Source organism: Pantherophis guttatus, chromosome 1 (genome assembly GCF_059756535.1).
Source record: "Pantherophis guttatus breed Tessera chromosome 1, ASM5975653v1, whole genome shotgun sequence".
In the NCBI taxonomy this organism is placed as follows: domain Eukaryota; kingdom Metazoa; phylum Chordata; class Lepidosauria; order Squamata; family Colubridae; genus Pantherophis; species Pantherophis guttatus.
The window spans coordinates 344,298,281-344,323,759 of record NC_142063.1 but is presented as its reverse complement, the minus strand read 5'-3'; the positions used below and the strand labels follow the sequence as shown (position 1 = coordinate 344,323,759).

The 25,479-nt window shown below is 43.4% G+C and overlaps 1 protein-coding gene and 3 non-coding genes across 4 annotated transcripts in view; all 4 read right to left on the bottom strand.

Annotated features, from left to right (window-relative positions):
- The window catches only part of TEX14 (testis expressed 14, intercellular bridge forming factor), an 89,258-nt gene extending 65,909 nt beyond the window's left edge, over window positions 1-23,349 (bottom strand). The window contains exons 1-5 of the mRNA XM_060693245.2: window positions 23,318-23,349; window positions 21,131-21,265; window positions 5,992-6,106; window positions 4,261-4,426; window positions 2,047-2,183 (exon numbers count right to left, since the gene is read on the bottom strand). Of these exons, the coding sequence (XP_060549228.2) occupies window positions 2,047-2,183; window positions 4,261-4,426; window positions 5,992-6,106; window positions 21,131-21,260 (548 nt within the window). The 5' untranslated portion in view covers window positions 21,261-21,265; window positions 23,318-23,349. The remainder of the gene's footprint in view (window positions 1-2,046; window positions 2,184-4,260; window positions 4,427-5,991; window positions 6,107-21,130; window positions 21,266-23,317) is intronic.
- On the bottom strand, window positions 12,592-12,810 carry LOC117658904 (small nucleolar RNA U3). The gene has a single exon (XR_004589354.3). It is a non-coding gene; the product is annotated as a small nucleolar RNA U3 (small nucleolar RNA).
- LOC117660428 (small nucleolar RNA U3) lies at window positions 16,134-16,352 on the bottom strand. The gene has a single exon (XR_004589633.2). It is a non-coding gene; the product is annotated as a small nucleolar RNA U3 (small nucleolar RNA).
- Window positions 18,593-18,811, bottom strand: LOC132712309 (small nucleolar RNA U3). Its single transcript, XR_009623000.2, has one exon. It is a non-coding gene; the product is annotated as a small nucleolar RNA U3 (small nucleolar RNA).
- Window positions 23,350-25,479: the final 2,130 nt, after the last annotated feature.

Genomic DNA, 25,479 nt, shown 5'->3' with positions numbered 1-25,479 from the left:
CCCAGTCTGCATGCTTTAAGAGGGATGGACTTCCACTCCCAGAATTCCCCAGCCAGCATGCTTTAAGAGGGGTGGACTTCAATTCCCAGAATTCCCCAGCCAGCATGCTTTAAGAGGGGTGGACTTCCACTCCCAGAATCCCCCAGCCTGCATGCTTTAAGAGGGATGGACTTCCACTCCCAGAATTCCCCAGCCTGCATGCTTTAAGAGGGGTGGACTTCCACTCCCAGAATTCCCCAGCCTGCATGCTTTAAGAGGGGTGGACTTCCACTCCCAGAATCCCCCAGCCAGCATGCTTTAAGAGGGGTGGACTTCCACTCCCAGAATTCCCCAGCCAGCATGCTTTAAGAGGGGTGGACTTCCACTCCCAGAATCCCCCAGCCAGCATGCTTTAAGAGGGGTGGACTTCCACTCCCAGAATTCCCCAGCCTGCATGCTTTAAGAGGGGTGGACTTCCACTCCCAGAATCCCCCAGCCAGCATGCTTTAAGAGGGGTGGACTTCCACTCCCAGAATCCCCCAGCCAGCATGCTTTAAGAGGGGTGGACTTCAATTCCCAGAATTCCCCAGCCAGCATGCTTTAAGAGGGGTGGACTTCCACTCCCAGAATCCCCCAGTCTGCATGCTTTAAGAGGGATGGACTTCCACTCCCAGAATTCCCCAGCCAGCATGCTTTAAGAGGGGTGGACTTCCACTCCCAGAATTCCCCAGCCTGCATGCTTTAAGAGGGGTGGACTTCCACTCCCAGAATCCCCCAGCCAGCATGCTTTAAGAGGGGTGGACTTCCACTCCCAGAATCCCCCAGCCAGCATGCTTTAAGAGGGGTGGACTTCCACTCCCAGAATCCCCCAGCCAGCATGCTTTAAGAGGGGTGGACTTCCACTCCCAGAATTCCCCAGCCTGCATGCTTTAAGAGGGGTGGACTTCCACTCCCAGAATCCCCCAGCCAGCATGCTTTAAGAGGGGTGGACTTCCACTCCCAGAATTCCCCAGCCAGCATGCTTTAAGAGGGGTGGACTTCCACTCCCAGAATCCCCCAGCCAGCATGCTTTAAGAGGGGTGGACTTCCACTCCCAGAATCCCCCAGCCAGCATGCTTTAAGAGGGGTGGACTTCCACTCCCAGAATCCCCCAGCCAGCATGCTTTAAGAGGGGTGGACTTCCACTCCCAGAATCCCCCAGCCAGCATGCTTTAAGAGGGGTGGACTTCCACTCCCAGAATCCCCCAGCCTGCATGCTTTAAGAGGGGTGGACTTCCACTCCCAGAATTCCCCAGCCAGCATGCTTTAAGAGGGGTGGACTTCCACTCCCAGAATCCCCCAGCCAGCATGCTTTAAGAGGGGTGGACTTCCACTCCCAGAATCCCCCAGCCAGCATGCTTTAAGAGGGGTGGACTTCCACTCCCAGAATCCCCCAGCCAGCATGCTTTAAGAGGGGTGGACTTCCACTCCCAGAATCCCCCAGCCTGCATGCTTTAAGAGGGGTGGACTTCCACTCCCAGAATTCCCCAGCCTGCATGCTTTAAGAGGGGTGGACTTCCACTCCCAGAATCCCCCAGCCTGCATGCTTTAAGAGGGGTGGACTTCCACTCCCAGAATCCCCCAGCCAGCATGCTTTAAGAGGGGTGGACTTCCACTCCCAGAATCCCCCAGCCAGCATGCTTTAAGAGGGGTGGACTTCCACTCCCAGAATCCCCCAGTCTGCATGCTTTAAGATGGATGGACTTCCACTCCCAGAATCCCCCAGCCAGCATGCTTTAAGAGGGATGGACTTCCACTCCCAGAATCCCCCAGGCAGCATGCTTTAAGAGGGGTGGACTTCCACTCCCAGAATCCCCCAGTCTGCATGCTTTAAGAGGGGTGGACTTCCACTCCCAGAATCCCCCAGGCAGCATGCTTTAAGAGGAGAGGACTTCCACTCCCAGAATTCCCTAGCCAGCATGGGCATTTTGGGACATTTTCCTTGGAAATCTTCTCCTCACCACACACACACCCCAGGACTGCTGGCTTATTATGGGATAGTGAAAACCCAGAGTTCCTTTTACTTACCCTTGAGTAAACCCCCCAAACTTGGAGGGGCTGTGGACCAGGGCCCGGGGGGAGTCCACTTTCCTTAATAAATCCAAGGACTGATTCTGCAGGACGACTTGCATGTGAGTGGTGCAGCGCTGGATAAATTCGAGCATCTGAAAGCAAAACCGCAGTCCAACAGGTAAAGCTGTGGGGTTCTGTGCAAAGCCGAAATTAGTTCCCCCCCCCCAGGAAAAAGGGGCAGGAGGGAAGGACCACTTCTGAAAAACACGGAAAGGTGTGGGGGGAGGGCGGGATATGGACTGCTGGGTGAAATTTTTTAAAGCAAGGATATCTTAAGCTTGATAACTTTTAAGATTTGTAGGCTTCAATTCCCAGAATTCCCCAGTCAGTATAAACTCAAAAGTATTTCGTGTGCTGCTGATTAATTAGAGTTTCCAGAGCGCCTAAATTATTAAATTATTAAGAAAAATTCTCTGTGTTAACGTTTCTTAAACAAAACAATAGAAATAGAAATAGAAAAGAAATAAGAATGGAATGGAATGGAACGGAATAGAAAATATGGAATGGAATGGAATGGAATAGAAAATATGGACTGGACTGGACTGGACTGGACTGGACTGGAATAGAATAGAATAGAATAGAATAGAATAGAATAGAAAATATGGAATGGAATGGAATGGAATGGAATGGAATGGAATAGAATAGAAAATATGGAATGGAATGGAATAGAAAATATGGAATGGAATGGAATGGAATAGAATAGAAAATATGGACTGGACTAGACTGGACTGGACTGGAATAGAATAGAATAGAAAATATGGAATGGAATAGAATGGAATAGAATAGAAAATATGGAATGGAATGGAACAGAATAGAAAATATGGAATGGAATAGAATAGAAAATATGGGAATGGAATGGCATGGCATGGCATGGCATAGCATAGCATAGAATAGAATAGAAAATATGGAATGGAATGGAATGGAATAGAAAATATGGACTGGACTAGACTGGACTGGACTGGAATAGAATAGAAAATATGGAATGGAATGGAATAGAACAGAAAATATGGGATGGCATGGGATGGCATAGGATAGGATAGGATAGGATAAGGTAGGATAGGATGTGGAACGGAGCGGAGCAGAGCAGAATTCTTTATTGGCCAAGCATGAATGGACACACAAGGAATTTGTCTTCGGTGCATAAGCTCACATTGCACATAAAAGCTATAAGACATAAATCACGTTCATAGTCATCGTAAAAATACATTCATCATAAATCGTAGGATACAACACTTGGGGATAGCCATAGGATACTAAATAAGCCATCAACACAAATCGTACTTAGGAAACTAAATAAAACCAATATAAATCGTAAAGATACAAAGCAACAGCCGTTAAGTAGAAAAAGGAGATAGGTAATAGGAAGGATGATAAGAAGAATAGTAACGCAGCCTGACTAAATAGTTTGTCAGTGTTGTGGGAATGAGTTGTTGAGCAGAGGGATGGCATGGGGGGGGGGAAAAATGGCATAGCACGAAAGGAAAAAAAAAGGGTTGAGGGAGGAAGAGGAAAATGAAGCGGTCCAAATATCCATCTCCCAGTTTTTAACTCAGTGGGAGTTTTTTTAACCACCATACTCCATGTTTTGCTCACTTCCTCCCAAATGCTACAAAACTTCACCCACAAGCCAGTGGTGAAATCCAAATTTTTTACTACCTCTTCTATGGGTGTGGCTTGGTGGGCGTGGCTGGGGAAAGATACTGCAAAATCCTCATTCCCTCCCCACTCCTGGGAGAAGGATACTTCAAAATCCCCATTCCCTCCCCACTCCTCGGGAAGGATACTGCAAAATCCCCATTCCCTCCACACTCCTGGGGGAAGGTTACTGCAAAATCTCCATTCCCACATCACTGCAGGGGGAAGGATACTGCAAAATCCCCATTCCCTCCCCATTCCTGGGGGAAGGATACTGCAAAATCTCCATTCCCACACCACTCCAGGGGGAAGGATACTGCAAAATCCTCATTCCCTCCCCACTCCTGGGGGAAGGATACTTCAAAATCCCCATTCCCACACCACTCCGGGGCCAGCCAGAAGTGGTATTTGCCAGTTCTCCAAACTGCTCAAAATTTCCCCTACCGGTTCGTCAGAACCTGTCAGAACCTGCTGGATTTCACCCCTACCACAAGCTTCCCAAGGGCACATCGTTAAACGCACGCCACGACATACCTGTGCGCTACTTTCCTTCCCTGCCGTCATGGCCCAGCTTTGCGGGGTCCTCCCATCCTTGTCGTGGAGTCGCAGGTCCCCGCCTGCGTCCAGTAGTTTGCTAAGAATGAACTGGCTTCCTGAAAAGGCCGCGGCATGGACAGGGGTGCTCCCGTCGTAACAACGGCTGAAATCACAACAACAAAGCCGTGAACTTCACGGGTGATTCCGCTACTTCCTCTAACTCTCTAAAGCACATTCTTTTACAGATCATCCTTGACTTACGACGGCAATTGATCCCCAAATATTTCCACTGCTAAGCAAGACAGCTGTTATGTGAGTTTTGCCCCATTTTACAACCTTTCTGGCCACAGTTGTTAAGTGGATCGCGGCAGTTAAGTTAGAAACACGGCTGTTAATGGAATCCGGCTTCCCCATGGACTTTGGTTGCCAGAAGTTCGTAAAAAGGGGATCATGTGATCCCAGAACACTGCAACCGTCATAAATACGAGCCAGCTGCCAAATGTCTTTACTTGTAAGTTGAGGCTTACAAGTGAAGAAAAGTAGAAGTAAAAGTAAAAATAAAAGTAGAAGTAGTAGAAGTAGAAGTAAAAGTAGTAGAAGTAGATGTAAAGGAAAAGTATTAGTAGTAGTAGAAGTAGTAGTAGAAGTAGTAGGTAGTAGTAGAAGTAAAAGAAGTAGAAGTAAAAGCAGAAGTAAAAGTAGAAGTAGAAGTAGAAGTAAAAGCAGAAGTAAAAGTAGAAGTAGAAGTAAAAGTAGAAGTAGAAGTAGAAGTAGAAGTAGAAGTAGAAGTAAAAGTAATAGAAGTAGATGTAAAGGAAAAGTATAAATAGTAGTAGTAGAAGTAGTAGGTAGAAGTAAAAGAAGTAGAAGTAGAAGTAAAAGTAGAAGTAGATGTACAGGAAAAGTATAAGTAGTAGAAGTAGTAGGTAGTAGTAGAAGTAAAAGAAGTAAAAGTAGTAGTAAAAGTAGAAGTAGAAGTAAAAACAGAAGTAAAAGAAGTAGAAGTAGAAGAAAAAGTAGTAGTAGTAAAGTAAAAGTAATAGTAGTAGAAGTAAAATAAGAAGTAAAAGTAGTAGTAAAAGTAAAAGAAGTAGTAGTAGTAGAAATAGTAGGTAGTAGTAGAAGTAAAGTAAGAAGTAAAAGTAGATATAAAAGTAGTAAAAGTAGAAGTAACAGTAGAAGTAGAAGTGAAAGAAGAAGTAGTAGTAGTAGAAGTAAAAGGAAAAGTAGTAGTAGTAGAAGTAAAAGTAGAAGTAAAAAAACAAAACCTGGAGGAATCTTCAGGAGGAAGTTAACAAAGTTAACAAGAATGGGGTAATTTTTTTTTATTAGGCGGTGGATTTTGAAGTGTTGTAAGCCACACGTAGTTGATCATGTGTGAGTTGGGCAGGCTTATAAATGTGTTTAGTAAAGCATAATAAATAATGTCATTAATTAATTTAAAAAAATCTAGATGGGGTCGCGGCACCTGCTACGAGGGCAGGGTTCCAATCCTGCAGCCGACACCCCCATCCTTAACTTTTCTGATCCCCGTTGGGATACTGCAAATTCCCCTTCGGAGACGGCCCGCCCTCTGGTTCACATGAGCCCCGAGGGAGAAGCGAAGAGTAGGGTTTCCTCATACTTTCCTCAGAACCACAAAATAATTTTGTTCAAAAAAAGAAAGAAAGAAAAAACTAACTTCACCTGAATCCCGCTTCTTCTCACCCATTTATGTCTCGTACTTACTGGTTTGGGTCCGACCCATAATCCAACAGGATATCCACCAGTTTCCCCAGTCCGAGCAAGGCGGCGGTGAAGAGTGGAGTTTGTCCTAAGGAGTTGACCGACTGGGTGGCGATTCCTAACAGAACAAGAGGAGGAGAAACTTCAACTTCAACTTTATTTCTTCATTCAATGTTATGCTGCCCATCTTCCCTACAAGGTCTGAATCCTGTTAGGGAAATATAGAATATAATACAGAATAATAAAGAGTTGGAAGGGACCCTGGAGGTCTTCTAGTCCAACCCCAAGCAGGCAAACCTATATCTGTGATGGCGAACCTATGACACGCGTGCCACAGGTGGCATGTGGAGCCGTATCGGTGGGCATGCAAGCATTGCCCTAACTCAGCTCCAGTGCACATGCATGTGCTGGCTAGCTGATTTTCGGGCCTTCTAGTCCTACCAGAAGCCAGGAAACAGGCCTTGTCTGGCCTCCGGGTGGGGAAGGCTGTTTTCACCCTCCCCAGGCTCCAGAAAAGCCTCGGGAGCCTGGGGAGGGCAAAAAACAAGCCTACCGTGCCAAAAGTGGGGGGAGCCGGGGAGGGGGGGTCGTACGCGCATGCACAGTGTGTGAGGTGCAATGAATTATGGATGTGGGCACGCAGGCACACGACCACCCTGCGTTTCCCCCTCTTTTCGGACGCGACGGCAAACAGGTTAGCCATCAGTGAGCTATACGATTTCATCAAGATTTTCTAAAGCTTTGGACTTCGGCTCCCATAATCCACTAGCCACCCAGCCATTCGTGTCTCTCCCGGATTGGAATACCGAGTGAAGTATAGAGGTTAGTCCTTGATTTACGACAACTTCTTTAGTGATCATTCGAAATCCCGACAGACACCCCCCCACCTGACTGGGTGCCTTTGGGCCAATCATCAGGAGACTGTGAGTTCTAGTCCTGTTTTAGGCATGAAAGCCAATTAGGTGATTTTGGGCCAATCATCAGGAGACTGTGAGTTCTAGTCCTGCTTTAGGCATGAAAGCTGACTGGGTGCCTTTGGGCCAATCATCAGGAGACTGTGAGTTCTAGTCCTGTTTTAGGCATGAAAGCCAATTAGGTGATTTTGGGCCAATCATCAGGAGACTGTGAGTTCTAGTCCTGCCTTAGGCATGAAAGCCAATTGGGTGATTTTGGGCCAATCATCAGGAGACTGTGAGTTCTAGTCCTGCCTTAAGCATGAAAGCCAACTAGGTGCCTTTGGGCCAATCATCAGGAGACTGTGAGTTCTAGTCCTGTCTTAGGCATGAAAGCTGACTGGGTGTCTTTGGGCCAATCACCAGGAGACTGTGAGTTCTAGTCCTGCCTTAGGCATGAAAGCTGACTGGGTGCCTTTGGGCCAATCACCAGGAGACTGTGAGTTCTAGTCCTGCCTTAGGCACGAAAGCTGACTGGGTGTCTTTGGGCCAATCATCAGGAGACTGTGAGTTCTAGTCCTGCCTTAGGCATGAAAGCTGACTGGGTGCCTTTGGGCCAATTATCAGGAGACTGTGAGTTCTAGTCCAGCCTTAGGCATGAAAGCTGACTGGGTGCCTTTGGACGAATCATCAGGAGACTGTGAGTTCTAGTCCTGCCTTAGGCATGAAAGCTGACTGGGTGCCTTTGGGCCAATCATCAGGAGACTGTGAGTTCTAGTCCTGTCTTAGGCATGAAAGCTGACTGGGTGTCTTTGGGCCAATCATCAGGAGACTGTGAGTTCTAGTCCTGCTTTAGGCATGAAAGCTGACTGGGTGTCTTTGGGCCAATCATCAGGAGACTGTGAGTTCTAGTCCTGTCTTAGGCATGAAAGCTGACTGGGTGTCTTTGGGCCAATCATCAGGAGACTGTGAGTTCTAGTCCTGCTTTAGGCATGAAAGCTGACTGGGTGCCTTTGGGCCAATCATCAGGAGACTGTGAGTTCTAGTCCTGCTTTAGGCATGAAAGCTGACTGGGTGTCTTTGGGCCAATCATCAGGAGACTGTGAGTTCTAGTCCTGCCTTAGGCATGAAAACCGAATAGGTGTCTTTGGGCCAGTCACTTTCAGTCCAACCGACTTCATTGGGTTGTTATGAGAAAGAGGAAAGTTTCTTCGTTATTTGTTAAAACTAATAAAGGTGGGCTACAACAAACAAATAATAGAACAGCACCCCCTTCTTTCCCGAATTAAAAATACTGTGGGCACTGCTCACACAAATGGATCTGTGTGCATGCGTGCTACACACACACACACACACACACACACACACACACACACACACACCTATGCCAGGCTCAGTGACCAGGCTAGAAAGGTTGGGGACCGCTGGGTTAGCGGAGTTCAAGGGAGTTGGACTGAATTTGCTTGCGGCTATGTAAGGATGAAATGCTACCAGTTCGCACCACGAACTGGTAGCGGCGGCGGCACATGATTTGGAGAACTGGTAGCGGCGGCGGCACGACGCTCCGCCCACCCACCCAGATGTCGTTACTTCCTGGTTTTAACCAGGAAGTAACCTGTTTTTGACCCTCTGTGCACGCGCACAAAACTTTGCACATGCGTAGAGGTCCAAAATTGCATGTGATGCGTGCGTGCGCCAAACATGGAGCGCGCACTTCCGAACCGGTAGGGAAAGTAAGTAGATTTCACCCCTGGTTCAAATCCTTTTCTACAGTTCATACGCCTCCGTTTGCTGGGATCGATTCACCAAACCCAGGTAAAAGCAATAGCACGTCAGACTTATATACCGTTTCACAGTACTTTCCACTTCCTGCCGGTCTCTGCTCTTCCATTTCATGATCTGAAATCAGGTTTTTCTGGAAATCCATTACACCGGGTTTCTATCTTTCCAAACAGAATGATCCTTCTTATGTATTATGAAGAAAAGGGAGGGAAAAAACCAGGAGTGAAATGCTCCTGGTTCGGACCGGATCGCTCGATCCGGTAGCGATGGAGGCGGGTGGTTCGGACAACCGGTAGCAAAAATCCCTGCCCCCCCCCGCATGCCCAGCTGAGCCGTGCAATCATCAGAGGCTTTTTTTTTTTTTACTTTTAAAAGCATTTTTTCTACAACCTCTTCGGCCGAAAAAATGCTTTTAAAAGTTAAAAAAAAAAAAAGCCTCTGATGATCGCGCGGCTCAGTTGGGATTGTCAGAGGCTTTTTTTCTTTTAAAAGCCTCTGACGATCCCAGCTGAGTTTTTAAAAAAGCCTCTGCCGATCAGGCAACTCAGCTGGGATCGTCAGAGCCTTTTGAAAGCATTTTTACAACCTCTCCGCCGAAGAGGTTCTAGAAAAAATGGTTTTAAAAGTTAAAAAAAAATAATGGCCACGCCCAACCAGTCACATTACCCACCCACCCCCACCAAGCCACACCCACAGAACCGGTAGTAACAAATTTTAGATTTCACCACTGGAAAAAACCAACTTACAAGATACCTTGAATAGTTTAGTTGTCTTCAGGAGCGTGTCTGTTACAGGGGTGAATCATTTAATAAATAAAACAAATAGATTGAAGCCCCCAGGAATGGAAATGAGCTAATAGTCGTCCTTTTCAATGAACTAAGCCAAATAATAGGAGGAAAGAAATCAAGAAACTGGGTCTAAAAATAGGAATTAGAAATATAGCCGAGTTGGCCAAAATTGGCATTTCACAGGGAGAAATAATAAATTGCTATGTAGATTAAATAATGTAATTGTTAAGATGTTATGGAATGATGAGGACAAAGCAACATTCCTAGGTCAGCCAGAGACAGTTTTATTGCGCAAGGTTCAGAGCCAGTTTTGTACATGAAGCTTTGAACAACTTATGATTCTGAGACCACAGTTTTATACATTTTCAAACAAAGGATTCTGTTAACTCAGCAGTTTATATGGTCGTATACATTTGTTATATTTAACTGACATTTCCTAATTACTAAAGTTTTACATTATCCTTGCCAAACAATCATAATTCTTTTGTAAATTACTGGAGCATAGATTCAAATTATCTTCTGTTGATAGACGACTTCTAGCCCATGTGGATCCCCTTGACCTAACCAACCTTTAAACTGTATGTCATTAGAATGTTCCTTTCTTCTGACAACTTAGAGGCCTCCTAAAGGTTTCAAAAGGATTTTGGCTGAGTTTGTACTTTTTCCAACAGGATGCATTTTCTGCTTTTTAGAATAGAGTGAATAGAAAGTTATCCAGTGGTCATCTATCTGATCCCACTTCATTTACATTAAAGAGAAATGATACAGAAGTCAGCAAGCCGGACACTTTGCAAGAACGACAAGATCACAAAACTAACCTTCCTTGAAACTCGGCATTCTGTGAATACAACCTGCTGAGCCAAAATTTATTTCCCTTCTGCAATTTATTATTGTTTATAAATAACTCAAGAATACATCCAACACACCTTCCTATTTTTCCCACAAAAATCCTGCGAGGTGGGTTGGGCTGAGAAGGAAGAACTGGCCCCAAAGTGACCCAGCCAGCTTTCATGCCTAAATAGGGACTAGAACTCAGTCTCCTGGTGATTGGCCCAAAATTATCCAGTCACAGTTTTCATGCCTAAAGAAGGACTAGAACTCACAGTCTCCTGGTGATTGGCCCAAAATTATCCAGTCACAGTTTTCATGCCTAAAGAGGGACTAGAACTCACAGTCTCCTGGTGATTGGCCCAAAATTATCCAGTCACAGTTTTCATGCCTAAGGAAGGATTAGATCTCACAGTCTCCTGGTGATTGGCCCAAAATTATCCAGTCACAGTTTTCATGCCTAAAGAGGGACTAGAACTCACAGTCTCCTGGTGATTGGTCCAAAATTATCCAGTCACAGCTTTCATGCCTAAGGAAGGATTAGATCTCACAGTCTCCTGGTGATTGGCCCAAAATTATCCAGTCACAGTTTTCATGCCTAAAGAGGAACTAGAACTCACAGTCTCCTGGTGATTGGCCCAAAATTATCCCGTCACAGCTTTCATGCCTAAAGAGGGACTAGAACTCAAGTCTCCTGGTGACTGGCCCAAAATTATCCAGTCACAGTTTTCATGCCTAAGGAAGGATTAGATCTCACAGTCTCCTGGTGATTGGCCCAAAATTATCCAGTCACAGTTTTCATGCCTAAAGAGGGACTAGAACTCACAGTCTCCTGGTGATTGGCCCAAAATTATCCAGTCACAGTTTTCATGCCTAAAGAGGGACTAGAACTCACAGTCTCCTGGTGATTGGTCCAAAATTATCCAGTCACAGTTTTCATGCCTAAGGAGGGACTAGAACTCACAGTCTCCTGGTGATTGGCCCAAAATTATCCAGTCACAGTTTTCATGCCTAAGGAGGGACTAGAACTCAGAGTCTCCTAGTGATTGGCCAAAATTATCCAGGCAGTTTTCATGCCTAAGGAGGGACTAGAACTCACAGTCTCCTGGTGACTGGCCCAGTTACCCAGCTGGCCTTAAAGCAGGATTAGAAACCAATCTGCTGGCCATTGGCTCAAAATCATCAATTAGCTTTCATGGCTAAGGTGGGACTAGAACTCTTTATCTGCCGGTGATTGGTCCAAAATCACCCAATCAGCTTACACAGCTAAACTGGGACTAAAACTCTTACTATATCCTGGTGATTGGCCCAAAGTCACTCATGAGGCTTTCTAGAGCAGAGGTCACCAACAGGTGGTCCGCAGAAGAATTATTTCCATTTTTTATATTGCACTAAATATCTTTTTTAAAAAATTCATATTACTGGTCCGCGGGATTTAAAATTATGAATTTAGTGATCAAGGAGATCCGAAAGGTTGCCGACCCCTGTTCTAGAGAGAAGTCACTAAGATAAACAGGTTATTCATTACTTACAAAAATATCGAGTTTAAAAGACTATTATTTAACAATGATTAAAAACAGGGTGGGGCGGTGAACAAACCACTCAGACTGCTGTTCTCTCCCTCCAACCTCTGCGCTAGAGGAAGTTAAAAATAAAGGTTAAAAATACCCTGTTGGAAAAGTGGGTTTGTCCTGAATGATTGCACAGGTCCGTGCAGGTTGAATTAAATATTTTTTTAAATATTTTTAATTGGTTTGTTATTTTAAATTGGGGCCAAATCAATATATATCTTTTTAATTGTTTCTATTGTATGTTTTTATCTGGCTGTACACCGCCCCGAGTCCCTCGGGAGAAAATGCGGTATATAAATTCGAAATAAAATAAAATAAATAAATAAAATGATGGAATGACTTAAAAAGAAATGGCAATCAGCACAGAAAATGTTAAGGAGTATTAAAGGCCAACACTTGCAACCAACTTGCTTGATTTCATTCGGAATATGGAAGTTGAGAAGTGTGGGAAGGCAACAGTAGAAAGAACCATGCGCGAAAATATACTGCAGAACAACATTTTTTTCTTTCACTTCACTCATTTCTGAGTAATCCACTCAGAAATGTCAACATTTGCAACCACAGCTAACAAACCATGCATGAAAATACTGCAGAACAACATTTCTCTTTCATTTCACTGGTGTTATCTTTAACAGTGATTTAAGTCTGCTGCACCACCAAGGCTCTTGAGAATATACTACAGAACAACATTTTTTCTTTCATTTCACTCGTGTAAAAAAAAGGGAGTGGGGAAGCGAGCAAACCACTCAGACTGCGTTCTCTCCCTCCAACCTCTCCGCGAATGGAAGAGGCGGAACGGTCATCAAGAGCAGGCGGCGGCTACACGAAGTAGCACCGCCTGCCGGCTTCGCGCTCAGGAGAGAACACTACGCCTCCTCCTCGTGGCTTGCTCAGCTGATCACTTTCGAGTGCATTTCTCTAGTTAGATACTATAGAAATGATCCCTGAAAGTATAGTCTTAACGGATCGTTCCGCGATTCTACGGCCTCACCCGCCGCCACCGCTCTTCAAGTCACAGCGACCGCCTCCCTAACCACAAATTCTGCCTCGTTCCCTCCCAGGAATAAACGTCGAATAATCACGTTTATTTGCGAAAATATTTTTTCCCTAAAAAACGTTTTCCCTACAAAATATTTTTTAGCCGAACGACCGAACCCATAAGCCCCTTGGTTTTAGATTTGCATCAGTGAACGGGACAACCAATCACGCTTCACTTTGAGGTGTTTTTTTTTTTTTTCCCATGGGGACTCACCGATACAAGGACCGGAAGAGGCGGGTCCTGCAAGCGTCAATCTCTTAAACCAGCGCTCTGTTAACCATTTCACTGCCAAAGGGCTGCAAGTGACAGCATTTCAAAAGAGAGGCTGCTTCCTTACATAGAACAAGCTACTATCCGTTTCTGTTGCCAAATGTTGGTCCTATTCACGTGTTTATTGGATTAAATACTCCTTAACTTGTGACACAGGGTCGCAAAGCCTTCCAACCGCTGGAAGGAGGGAGAATGCGGTGCAGTTTTGATCTAAGTTGCGTTTTAATGGTTTTATTTCTGTGCATTATTTTTACATTGTAAGAATTGCTTGGATAGTGAGATGGGCCGCGTATAAATGTAGTAAAGTACATCAAGGTGCATCCTATGATTGCAAAGCCAACTGTTTTTTGTAAACACACTACATCTCCATTCCCAAACGCCTTAAAATCCTTATTGGGTTTGATCGTCTTTTTAACATTATGGATTGAAAACATGGTGTGCAGCTTAATGTAACTTCGGATCTGGCTAATTGTGGCTTCTTCAAACGAGAATGACAGAGCTGGAAGAGACCTTGTGGGTCCATCTAGTCCAACCCCACCCCACCCCCCATCCAAGCAGGAGACCTTACACCATTTCTGACCGAGGGCAGTCCAGTCTCTTCTTCAAAGCCTCCAGTAATGAAGCTCCCACAACTTCCGAAGGCAACTTCTGTTCCATTGGTTGATTATTCCCATTGTCAGAAAATTCCTCCTTATTTCTAGGCTGAATCTCTCCTTGATCAGTTTCCACCCATTATTCCTTTTCTGGCCTTCAGGTGGCTTGGAAAATAGCTTGGCTCCCTCCTCTCTGTGGCAGCCCCTCAAATATTGGATCTCTGCTATCCTGTCTCCCCTGGTCCTTCTCTTCACTAGACTAGCCAGGCCCAGTTCCTGCAACTGTTTATGTTTTAGCCTCCAGTCCCCTCATCATCCTGGTTACTCTTCTCTGCACTCTTTCCAGAGTCTCCACATTTTTTTATAGTGTGGTAACCAAAACTGGATGCAGTACTCTAGGTGTGGCCTTACTAAGGCTTTATAGATTGGCATTAGTACCTCATTTGATCTTGATTGTATCCCTCTGTTAATGCAATTTAGGATTGCGTTGGCTTTTTTGGCTGCCACTGCACACTGCTGGCTCACATTTAATCGGCTGTCCACTAAGACTCCAAGAAAGATGCCCTGAGATTTTTTTAAGGACGCCAGATTACTTCCACATCACTACTATTCACTAATATACAGCTGCCCATCTACCACAGTTTGTCAACCTCCACAACTTTAAGACATGTGGACTTCAATATCCCAGAATTCCCCAGCCAGCAAGGGCTGAAGTCCACACATCTTCAAGATGCCCTGGTTGAGAAACGGTGCCTTAAGCTACCCTGTGGAATTGGGACTCCAGCTGAATTAATGCATGGGTCTCGGGTGAAATCCAGCAGGTTCTGACAGGTTCTGGAGAACTGGTAGTGGAAATTTTGAGCAGTTCGGAGAACCGGCAAATGCCACCTCTGGCTGGCCCCAGAGTGGGGTGGGAATGGAGATTTTGCAATATCCTTCCTCCAGGAGTGGGGGGGGGAATGGGGATTTTGCAGTATCCTTCCCTGCCACACCCACAAGCCATGCCCACCAAGCCACGCCCACAGAACCCGTAGTAAGAAAATTTGGATTTCACCACTGATGGGTCTGTGCAGGTTTCTTGCAGCAAAAAAATCAAGAATATTGTAGCACTTTCTCCAGCTAACAAATACTACAAGTAGAGCTCAAGTTACAACCATTTGTTAAGCGGCCATTTGAAATTACAACAGCACTGAACAATGTGACTTATGACTGTTTCTCACCCTTATGACCAGGGGTGAAATCCAGCAGGTTCTGACAGGTTCTGGAGAACCGGTAGTGGAAATTTTGAGCAGTTCGGAGAACCAGCAAATGCCACCTTTGGCTGGCCTCAGAGTGGGGAGGGAATGGAGATTTTGCAGTATCCTTCCCTTGCCACGCCCACCAAGCCACGCCCACGGAACCGGTAGTAAAAAAAATTGGATTTCACCACTGTTTATGACCGTTGCAGCATCCCCATGGTCACGTGATTAAAATTTCATAAAATGGGGCAAAACTCAGTTAAATGTCTTGCTCAGCAACAGAAATTTTGGGCTCAATTGTGGTCATAAGTCAAGAACTACCTGTATTAAAAGGCAGGGCCTTTCTGCTGGATTAAACCAGATAGTAGATCTATACAGTATATAAAAATGGCTGTGTGTGTGTCTGTTCCAGCATAACTCTGGAACGCTTCAAACAATTTCAACCAAACTTGATACATAGATGACTTACTCTCTGGAAAGAAATACTCTGGGGGTAAGACATCCCTAAGACCCCTCGAGGTATGTGTTCTGTTTAGATACAGCCTGTTGTGCCTTAAAATGGCTTCTACTGTACCGCCTTAAAACGGCTTCTACTGTGCAGCAAAGTGGAGTTCCCATGGTAACGGCTTCACAGTACTCCACAAGGGGGCTCCCTCTGGTAAGGGGGAACATTAAAAATTACATTTGGTCTGGACATTTTCAACAAGGCTTGGATTATTCTTGAGGACAAATGTATGGCCATGATCAATAAAACATTACTGCAACTCGGCCTGCCTGCACCACTAGGAGACCGAAAGGACGTACTTCACGCAGATTATATGCGAGAAAAGAACTACAACGTCAAACAGGTTAGTGCATATATCGCGGACAAGAAGCCACTTCTAAATCAAGATCAGAAAAAAAGTATAATAAATGATCATGGATCAGCTGGCAAAACAACGAGGTGGTATCATTTTATCTGACGCTTCTGGGGGCAACGCTGGATTATCAGCTAGTAGTAAATAAAAACAAGGGGTTACTTAAAAAAAAAAAAGGAATGGCAAACACCAGTCAGTTCTTCAACCAACCAAGAAAACAACAAAATAAAAATAAACTTTTCTCTCATTTCACCCGTGTAAAAAAAAGGGGTGGGGAAGCGAGCAAACCACTCAGACTGCGTTCTCTCCCTCCAACCTCTCCGCTAAAGGAAGAGGCGGAACGGTCATCAATAACAGGCAGCGGCTACACGAAGTAGCACCGCCTGCTGGCTTCACGCTCAGGAGAGAACACTACGCCTCCTCCTCGTGGCTTGCTCGGCTGATCACTTTCGAGTGCATTTCTCTAGTTGGATACTATAGAAATGATCCCTGAAAGTATAGTCTTAAAGGATCGTTCCGCGATTCTACGGCCTCACCTGCCGCCGCCGCTCTTCAAGTCACAGCGACCGCCTCCCTAACCACAAATTCTGCTTCGCAGGCTTCTTTTCCTCCACAGCCAGTAATAAATTTTGGGAATTCCATAGAATTTATGTAGAAAAAGACTGTTCCGCAGCGTATATAGTTAGCAATCCACGCAATACCCATAATCCCCCTGGTTTTCGATTTGCATTAGGGAACAGGGCAGCTGTTTGCAAGCATGAGGTGTACCTTAATGCAACAAGTGGATCTGGTTAATAGTGATTAATTAGAATGTAATTAATGATGACTTCGCCAAACAGAAATACAGACAGCCCTTGACTTAACAACAGTTCATTTAGTGACCGTTCAAACTTACAACGGCACTGAAAAAAGTGACTTACGACCATCTTTCAAACTTACAACCGTTGCAGCGTCCGTTTCCCCCCCGGTCACGTGATCAAAATTTAGATGCTTGGCACCTGACTCATATTTATGACGGTCACAGTGTCCTGGGGTCCTATGATCCCCTTTTTTAGACCTCCTGACGAGCAAAGTCAATGGGGACGCCAGATTCACTTAATGACACTGTTCCTGACTTAACAAATGCAATGATGCACTTTACAACTGTGGCAAGGAAAGTCGTAAAACGGGGCGAGCTCGCTTAACAAATGTTTCCCACTCACTTAGCAACATACATTTTGGGCTCAATTGCGGTCGTTAACTGCGGGACTACCTACCTGTATGACCCTGGGAATACTGCAACCGTCGTAAATATGAGTCACTGGCCAAGCATCTGAATTCTGATCATGTGACCATAAGGACGAAACATGGCTGTAAGTAACTTTTTTCAGTGCCGTTCTAACTTTGAATGGTCACAAAATGAACTGTTATAAGTCGAGGACTACCTTTATTCCAAAGAATTGGCTGCGCCTAGAAGAGTGTTTCTCAACCTTGGCCGCTGGACGATGTGTGGACTTTAACTCCCAGAATTCCCCAGCCAGCAGAGCAGAGCCAGCAGAGAAGAGCAGAGCAGGCAGGGGAATTCTGGGAGTTGAAGTCCACACATCGTCCAGCAGCCAAGGTTGAGAAACACTAGCCTAGAAGGTGATTTTGAGTCTCTCTGCTGACCTGGACTGCAGGTGTGTGAATGAGGGACCCATCAGCCGAGCCTGGGAGTATATGTAACAATTTCTCAACCTCAGCAACATATGTGTGGACTTCAGCTCCCAGAATCCCCTATCCAGCATCCTGAATCCGGGAAATGGAAGTCCCAACATCTTAAAAGTTGCTGAGGTTAAAAATACCCCTGCCCTTAAAATATTTTGCAAAACTTCTGCTTCCACTGAATTAATTCATGCACTGGGTCCGTGGGTATTTACACAATAAAGGAATTGCTAAAAGAGAAGAGGAATGATCATCCTCACAGAAAATTCTGTAGAAATTTAAATTCTTCAATTCTTTCGTAAGAATTCTTAAAATTCTTATGACCTGGACTCCGTGAATATGTGAATGAGGGACCCATTAGCAGAACCTGGAAGCACATGTTGTGAATAGTATGTGGAATTTTTTAACACGTGTGGACTTCAACTCCCAGAATCCTGTAAATCAGCATACCGGATGCGGACGTCCCAGCGTTTAAAAAATTGCAAAGGTTAAAAGTACCCTACGATTGCACAGGTCCGTGCGGGCTGAATACAATAAAAAGTGGAATTACTTAAAAGAAATAGCAAATCAGCACAGAAAATGTTAAGGAACACCGCTAGCTTTCATTCAGAATAAGGAAATTGCCGGGTAAACCCAACGGCGGAAAGAACCATGTGTGAGAACTTATTGGCTCGATTTCAATTTATTGGTTTGATTTATATGCCGCCCTTCTCCGGAGACTCAGGGCGGCTTACAATGCGTTAAGCAATAGCCTTCATACTTTTGTATATACCTGCTTAGTAGGGCTTTCGCCCCCCCCCAAGCGGTGTTCTTTTTTTTATACAAAGTCAGCTTATTGCCCCCACAATCCGGGTCCTCATTTTACCTACCTCGAAAGGATGGAAGGCTGAGTCAACCTTGAGCCTGGTGCGATCTGAACTTGCAGTAATTGCAGGCAGCTGGTGTTATCTTAACAGTGATTTAAGTCTGCTGCACCACCAAGGCTCTTGAGAATATACTACAGAACAACATTTTTTCTTTCATTTCACTCGTGTAAAGAAAAGGGGGTGGGGAAGCGAGCAAACCACTCAGACTGCGTTCTCTCCCTCCAACCTCTCCACAAATGGAAGAGGCGGAACGGTCATCAAGAGCAGGCGGCGGCTACACGAAGTAGCACCGCCTGCCGGCTTCGCGCTCAGGAGAGAACACTACGCCTCCTCCTCGTGGCTTGCTCAGCTGATCACTTTCGAGTGCATTTCTCTAGTTAGATACTATAGAAATGATCCCTGAAAGTATAGTCTTAACGGATCACTCTGCGATTCTACGGCCTCACCCGCCGCCACCGCTCTTCAAGTCACAGCGACCGCCTCCCTAACCACAAATTCTGTTCCGTTCCCTCTGCTGTAATAAAATTTCTAACAACCCCGCGGGATTTATTCAGAAAAATACTACTCCAGGTCTTATGTTCTTCGCCAAAAACAAACGAGACCATAAGCACCCGGGTTTTTTTCATTTGCATCGGGGAACCGGACAACCAATCAGGTTTGACCGAGAGGTGGAGCTTCATTAACTCATTTCAGTTCCGCCCATGCACACGTCGATTGCAATAAACGCCTTGAATTTTTTTGCAGTTTTGCAAGCCAAGAGAGAGAATTTGGTGCCATTCGGATTTGATTTGGGGGAATCATGGAAAGCCAACCCTTCTTAACACCTTTTACTGCACCTGGATTCATACAAAAGTCATACTTCTGATCTCAGCTGGGTTAACTATCCCCCAAAGCAGGGGTCTCCAATCTTGGCAAGTTTAAGACTTGTGGACTTCGACTCCCAGAATTCCTCAGCCAGCAAAGCTGGCTGAGGAATTCTGGGAGTCGAAGTCCACAAGTCTTAAACTTGCCAAGATTGGAGATCCCTGCCCCAAAGTAAGACATATGAAAAAGGAGGGGGGAAAATCAAGTTATACTTGGACATTGTCAACCTATGTGGCAACCCTCCGTTCACACGACGTTTGATCACCCATATATTGTTGCATGCATCCTATATGAACGGATGACACATATAAAATCTCGGCCCAGGATGGTGCCCGGGTTTTCCAGCCTGCGATTCCACATCCTTAACAATCCTTCCCAACCCTTTTTCCTCCATAGCCTTCGCCGTAACTCGGGATCAACGCGTACAAAATGTATATATATATATATATATATATATATATATATATATATATATAATAAAGAACAATATATATATATAATATATATGCAAAAAATTAAAATCTTGGGTGTTTTCCCGCGTCATTGTAAATAAGTTGGTTAAAATAGTTAAAATTCTGGTTAAAATCCCATCTTAAAATCTTCTAAAAATCCTTACAGAGCACTCTGCAAGGTCCTTTAAAACCTCAGCTAAAATCCTACAAGTTACTTTAAAAGTTGTTTTTTTTTTAAAAAACTTTTAAACTTTTTTTAAAAAACTTTTAAAGTCACTGGTAGGATTTTAGCTGAGGTTTTAAAGGACCTTGCAGAGTGCTCTGTAAGGATTTTTAGAAGATTTTAAGCTGGGATTTTAACCAGAATTTTAAATATTTTAACCAACTTATTTACAATGACACGGGAAAACACCCGAGATTTTAATTTTTTGCATATGCGCACCCGCGAAAACTTAAGAAGACATGTGTGTGTGTGTGTGTGTGTGTCTTCTTAAGTTTTCACGGGTGCGTATATGCAAAATATTAAAATCTCGGGTGTTTTCCCGCGTCATGTTCAATAAGTTAGTTATTTAACTAACTAGTAGTTAGTTAAATAGTTAATTTAACTATTTAGTAGTTAGTTTAAATAGTTAGTATTTTAAACATTTTAACTAACTTATTGAACACGACGCGGGAAAACACCCGAGATTTTAAATTTTTTGCATATATATATATATATATATATATATATATATATATCTTTTTTCTTTTTTCATAGGCTTTTATGTGCATATTCTCTCTAGCCAGGTTTTACCTATGTAAACTTAGTTGTTCTAGGGCTGAAGAACAACTAAGTTTACATAGGTAAAACCTGGCTAGAGAGAATATGCATATATATATATATATATATATATATATATATATATATATATATATATATATATATAAATATAAAAGCCCGCCACAGATTCTTATTTGGGGCCGGGGCAAAGGTGTGGATGTATAGGGCAAGAGAGTGCATGCAAGCACCGGTTTTTTGGGATGGTTGGAAAGGGAAAGCGATTGCACCGTGCAAAAGTTTTGCACCGGTCCCGAATCAAGCCCCACCAAAATCCACCTTGCACTTCTGGAGCACCGGTTGTCTGAAGTGCCTTTCACGCATCTTGGCTAGACAAAAAACGCCTTTGGAAGAAAACCAGACCTGTTCAAATTTGCAAAGCGACAGCAAAGGAACGGCGCAAAAAGCCCGCCCGCCCTCTTTCCCTTTGCGCGCCCCTCTTGCTCGCAGTAATAAGAGCGGTGGAAGGGACCCTGGAGGTCATCTAGTCCAACCCCCCTGCTCACGCAGGAGACCTGTACTAGGGATTCGAACAGCCGAACTGCCGACCTTCCTGATCGCTTTCTGATCACCTTTAATCACAGCCACCCTCACGCGTTACCTTTCTTCAACAGCTTCTTCACTTTGACGTAGTTGCCTTGCTTGACGTAGTCATGCAGACGAGCTTCGGGGCTCTCGAGTTTCACCGTCCCGAGTTTGACCGGGCAGGGAACGGGAAGGGTATGGGCCATGCTCCCTGGGGGGGAAAAAGAGACGTTAAGAAGGGGGTTTCCCTCTCTCCACAAGTGAGACCATCCCCGTTGCGAGCTTCCACTGTGCTACAGACTTCTAAGTCGTGTGAACCCATGATCAAACACGTGTTTGCGCGCGCAACCCCCTCTCCCCCCCAAAAAAATCAGACCCTTGAGAGCGGGGAAGCTTCCAGCATCGGGGTCTCTCGTGTCATTTGGATGCACCCGGTTTTCCTTGCGAGGGGTTTTTAGAATACACGTGTAGACATGGAAAGGGGCTGGGGGGGGATTCAAACTATCCTTCTGAAAGACCTAGAAAATACCTGAGCAGAAATCATTAAAAAAAAAAAAGAATTGCTGGCTAGAATGAGGGTTTTGATGCAGTCGCTGGATTAGGAATGAGATTATATCCCAGATATTATAAAATATCCAGAGTGTGATAGCCGATTTATCGATTTGATTAAAAGATTGGAGCTTTCCTTATCTTATGCCCTTTTATAACACCATGAAATTTAATTTAATAAATTAGTAAAGTTTTACTAAAAGGGATTGGTAATATATTTATATCTATCCCCATTCATACATCTATTGCATCTCTATTCATCCATCCATCCACTTCTCTCTACAAATCTCTCTCTCTCTCTCTCTCTCTCTCGGTATATCTATATCTAATGGTATATCTAACTATCTTCTATCTATCTATCTATCAGTATATCTAACTATCTTCTATCTATCTATCAGTATATCTATCTTCTATCTATCTATCTATCTATCTATCTATCTATCTATCTATCAATCAGTATATCTATCTTCTATCTATCTATATCTATCAGTATATCTAACTATCTTCTATATCTAACTATCTTCTATCTATCAGTATATCTATCTATCTATCACTATATCTATCTTCTATCTATCTAACTATCAGTATATCTATCTATCAGTATATCTATCTTCTATCTCTATCTATCAGTATATCTATCTTCTATCTATCTATCTATCACTATATCTATCTTCTATCTATCTATCAGTATATCTATCTATCAGTATATCTATCTTCTATCTATCTATCACTATATCTATCTTCTATCTATCTATCTATCAATCAGTATATCTATCAATCTATCTATCAGTATATCTATCTTCTATCTATCAGTATATCTATCTTCTATCTATCTATCAGTATATCTATCTTCTATCTATCTATCAGTATATCCATCATCTATCTATCTATCTATCTATCTATCTATCTATCTATCTATCTTCTATCCATATCTAATCTATCTTCTATCCATATCTATCTATTCATCCATATCTATCTATCTACCCTCTTCTATCCATAGCTATCTATCTATCTATCTATCTATCTATCTATCTATCTATCTATCTATCTATCTAATCTATCTTCTATCCATAGCTATCTATCTATATCATCTATCTATCGTCTATCCATATCTAATCTATCTTCTATCCATATATATCTATTCATCCATATCTATCTATCTATCTATCTATCTATCTATCTATCTATCTATCTATCTATCTTCTATCCATATCTATCATAAATCTATCTATCTATCTATCTATCTATCTATCTATCTATCTATCTATCTATCTCTCTATCTTCTATCCGTATCTATCTATCTAATCTATCTTCTATCCATATCTATCTATCTACCTATCTATCTCTATCTATTCATCCATATCTATCTGTCTGTCTATCTATCTATCTACTATTCCCCCACTCAATCAATCACATTTATCTCACTATCCAAGGCTCAGTTATCGCGCCTATAAGGAGAAAGGTTTAAAAAAAAATTTCAATTTAGTTCCTAAATCCTAGGAAGCTTATTACGGATTTGTGCCCCCCCTCCCCCCCTTCCTCCTTTCGGATTTCTCTTCTCTAGGGCTGTTCCCTTCTCTGGCTTTGGGGGTACCGCGTGGGCTGAAAGTCCTCCCCCCCCCCAAGCAGACCTCCTTAGATCTCAGATCTCTCCCCAAGGCCCCCTCCCCTCCCCGCAAAAGGAAACCTCCCTTCTCCAGGTCGCCCGACGCACCTCGGCGGCTGACTTTTCCTTTTTCAACTGCCGAGGAATTCAGTTGAGGCCGGCGGACGGCGTCACCGCGTTCTCTCGTCACCTTGCAGCGGGGCGGGAGGCGGGAAGGAGCGGTGCAAAAACCGGGGCGTGTGTGTGTGTGTGCAAAGATTTTGCACCCCTGGGACACGCCCGGGTGGTGTTTGCACGGGAAAGGCGTTCGGAATGGGGTTGTGGCACGCAAAATGTGCGGGGCGTTTTTTGCAAACCGTCTCTGCGATTTTTTTTTTATTTATTTTTTTGCAACTGGCCCCGTTGCAGAGAAGAAGTCGGTTGCATTAGAAAGCTGTACCTGTTTCCACGATTTGGGGGATTTATTTTAAAATGTATTTTATTCATTCATTCATGGTTAAATGTATTTGCTGCCTGTCTTAATTCTAGGCCAGGGGTCTCCAACCTTGGCAACTTTAAACCTGGTGGACTTCAACTCCCAGAATTATAGATAAGATAGATAGATAGATGGATACAGATGATAGATAGATAGATAGATAGATAGATAGATAGATAGATAGATAGATAGATATGGATGAATAAATAGAGATGTGGATGAATAGATAGATAGGAATGGAAGATAGATTAGATACGGATAGATAGATAGATAGATAGATAGATAGATAGATAGATAGATAGAGATAGATATGGATGAATAGATAGAGATGTGGATGAATAGATAGATAGGAATGGAAGATAGATTAGATACGGATAGATAGATAGATAGATAGATAGATAGATAGATAGATAGATAGATATGAATGAATAGATAGAGATGTGGATGAATAGATAGATAGGAATGGAAGATAGATTAGATACGGATAGATAGATAGATAGATAGATAGATAGATAGATAGATAGATAGATAGATATGGATGAATAGATAGAGATGTGGATGAATAGATAGATAGGAATGGAAGATAGATTAGATATGGATAGATAGATAGATAGATAGATAGATAGATAGATAGATAGATAGATAGAGATAGATATGGATGAATAGATAGAGATGTGGATGAATAGATAGATAGGAATGGAAGATAGATTAGATACGGATAGATAGAGAGAGAGAGAGAGAGAGAGAGAGATAGAATTCTGGGAGTTGAAGTCCACCAGGTTTAAAGTTGCCAAGGTTGGAGACCCCTGCTCTAGGCTGCTGACAAATCATTTAAAAAGAAGAAAAATGAGAGTAGTAAACAGAACTGAAGTCCCAAAGGTGCTTTTTTTTTCAATAGGAAACTGGACTTTCTTGGTTTTTCTTTGAAGGTGTTTTCGCTTCTCATCCGAGAGGCTTCTTCTGTTCTAGTTGGATGGGGTGGGGAATCCAGTCAGAGCTGAAGAAGCTTCTGGGATGAGAAGTGAAACGTCTTCAAAGAAAAAAATAAAGAAAGTCCAGTTTTTTTGTTTTTTTTTTAATTTGATTTATATGCTGCCCTTCTCCGGAGACTCAGGGCGGCTTACAATGTGCTCAGCAATAGCCTTCATACTTTTGTATATTTATACAAAGTCAGCTTATTGCCCCCACAAACTGGGTCCTCAATTTACCTACCTTAGAAAGGATGGAAGGCTGAGTCAACCTTGAGCCTTGGCGAGATTCGAACCAGCAGTAAATTGCAGGCAGCTGATGTTAATAACAGTGCTTTAGTCTGCTGTGCTACCAGAGTTGTGGGAAAAAAAGCATTTTGGGGACAACCGTGACCTGGATGACGGAGAATCTCCGTAGACAAATAAGAACGGAAGTAAAAATAATAGAAACGACACTAGACCAGAACATGAAAAAGAAAAAAAAAATGTGATTTTTTTTTCCCACCCCACTTTGGATTTTGTGTTTTCATTTTTTGAATAGAAAAATGAGGTGAAATCACGGAACAATAAAATAATGAAAAAAGAACACGAGAATACGTTGAGAATCAAGAATACATCGATTATGACATTTTTATTTATTAATAAATTTGTACCCTAACTTTGCTAGCCAACATCTTTGGCGGTGGAGGCTCAGAACTGGAGAAAGCGTTGAATTATGTTGACGGGAATAGCAAGGCGGGTTGGTGTTTAAATTTAGTGAGCCTCAAGGGTCAGGAGCAGTATATCCCCTGGGATAGACAGTTCCCTAAGGAAGCAACTGGTAGGGG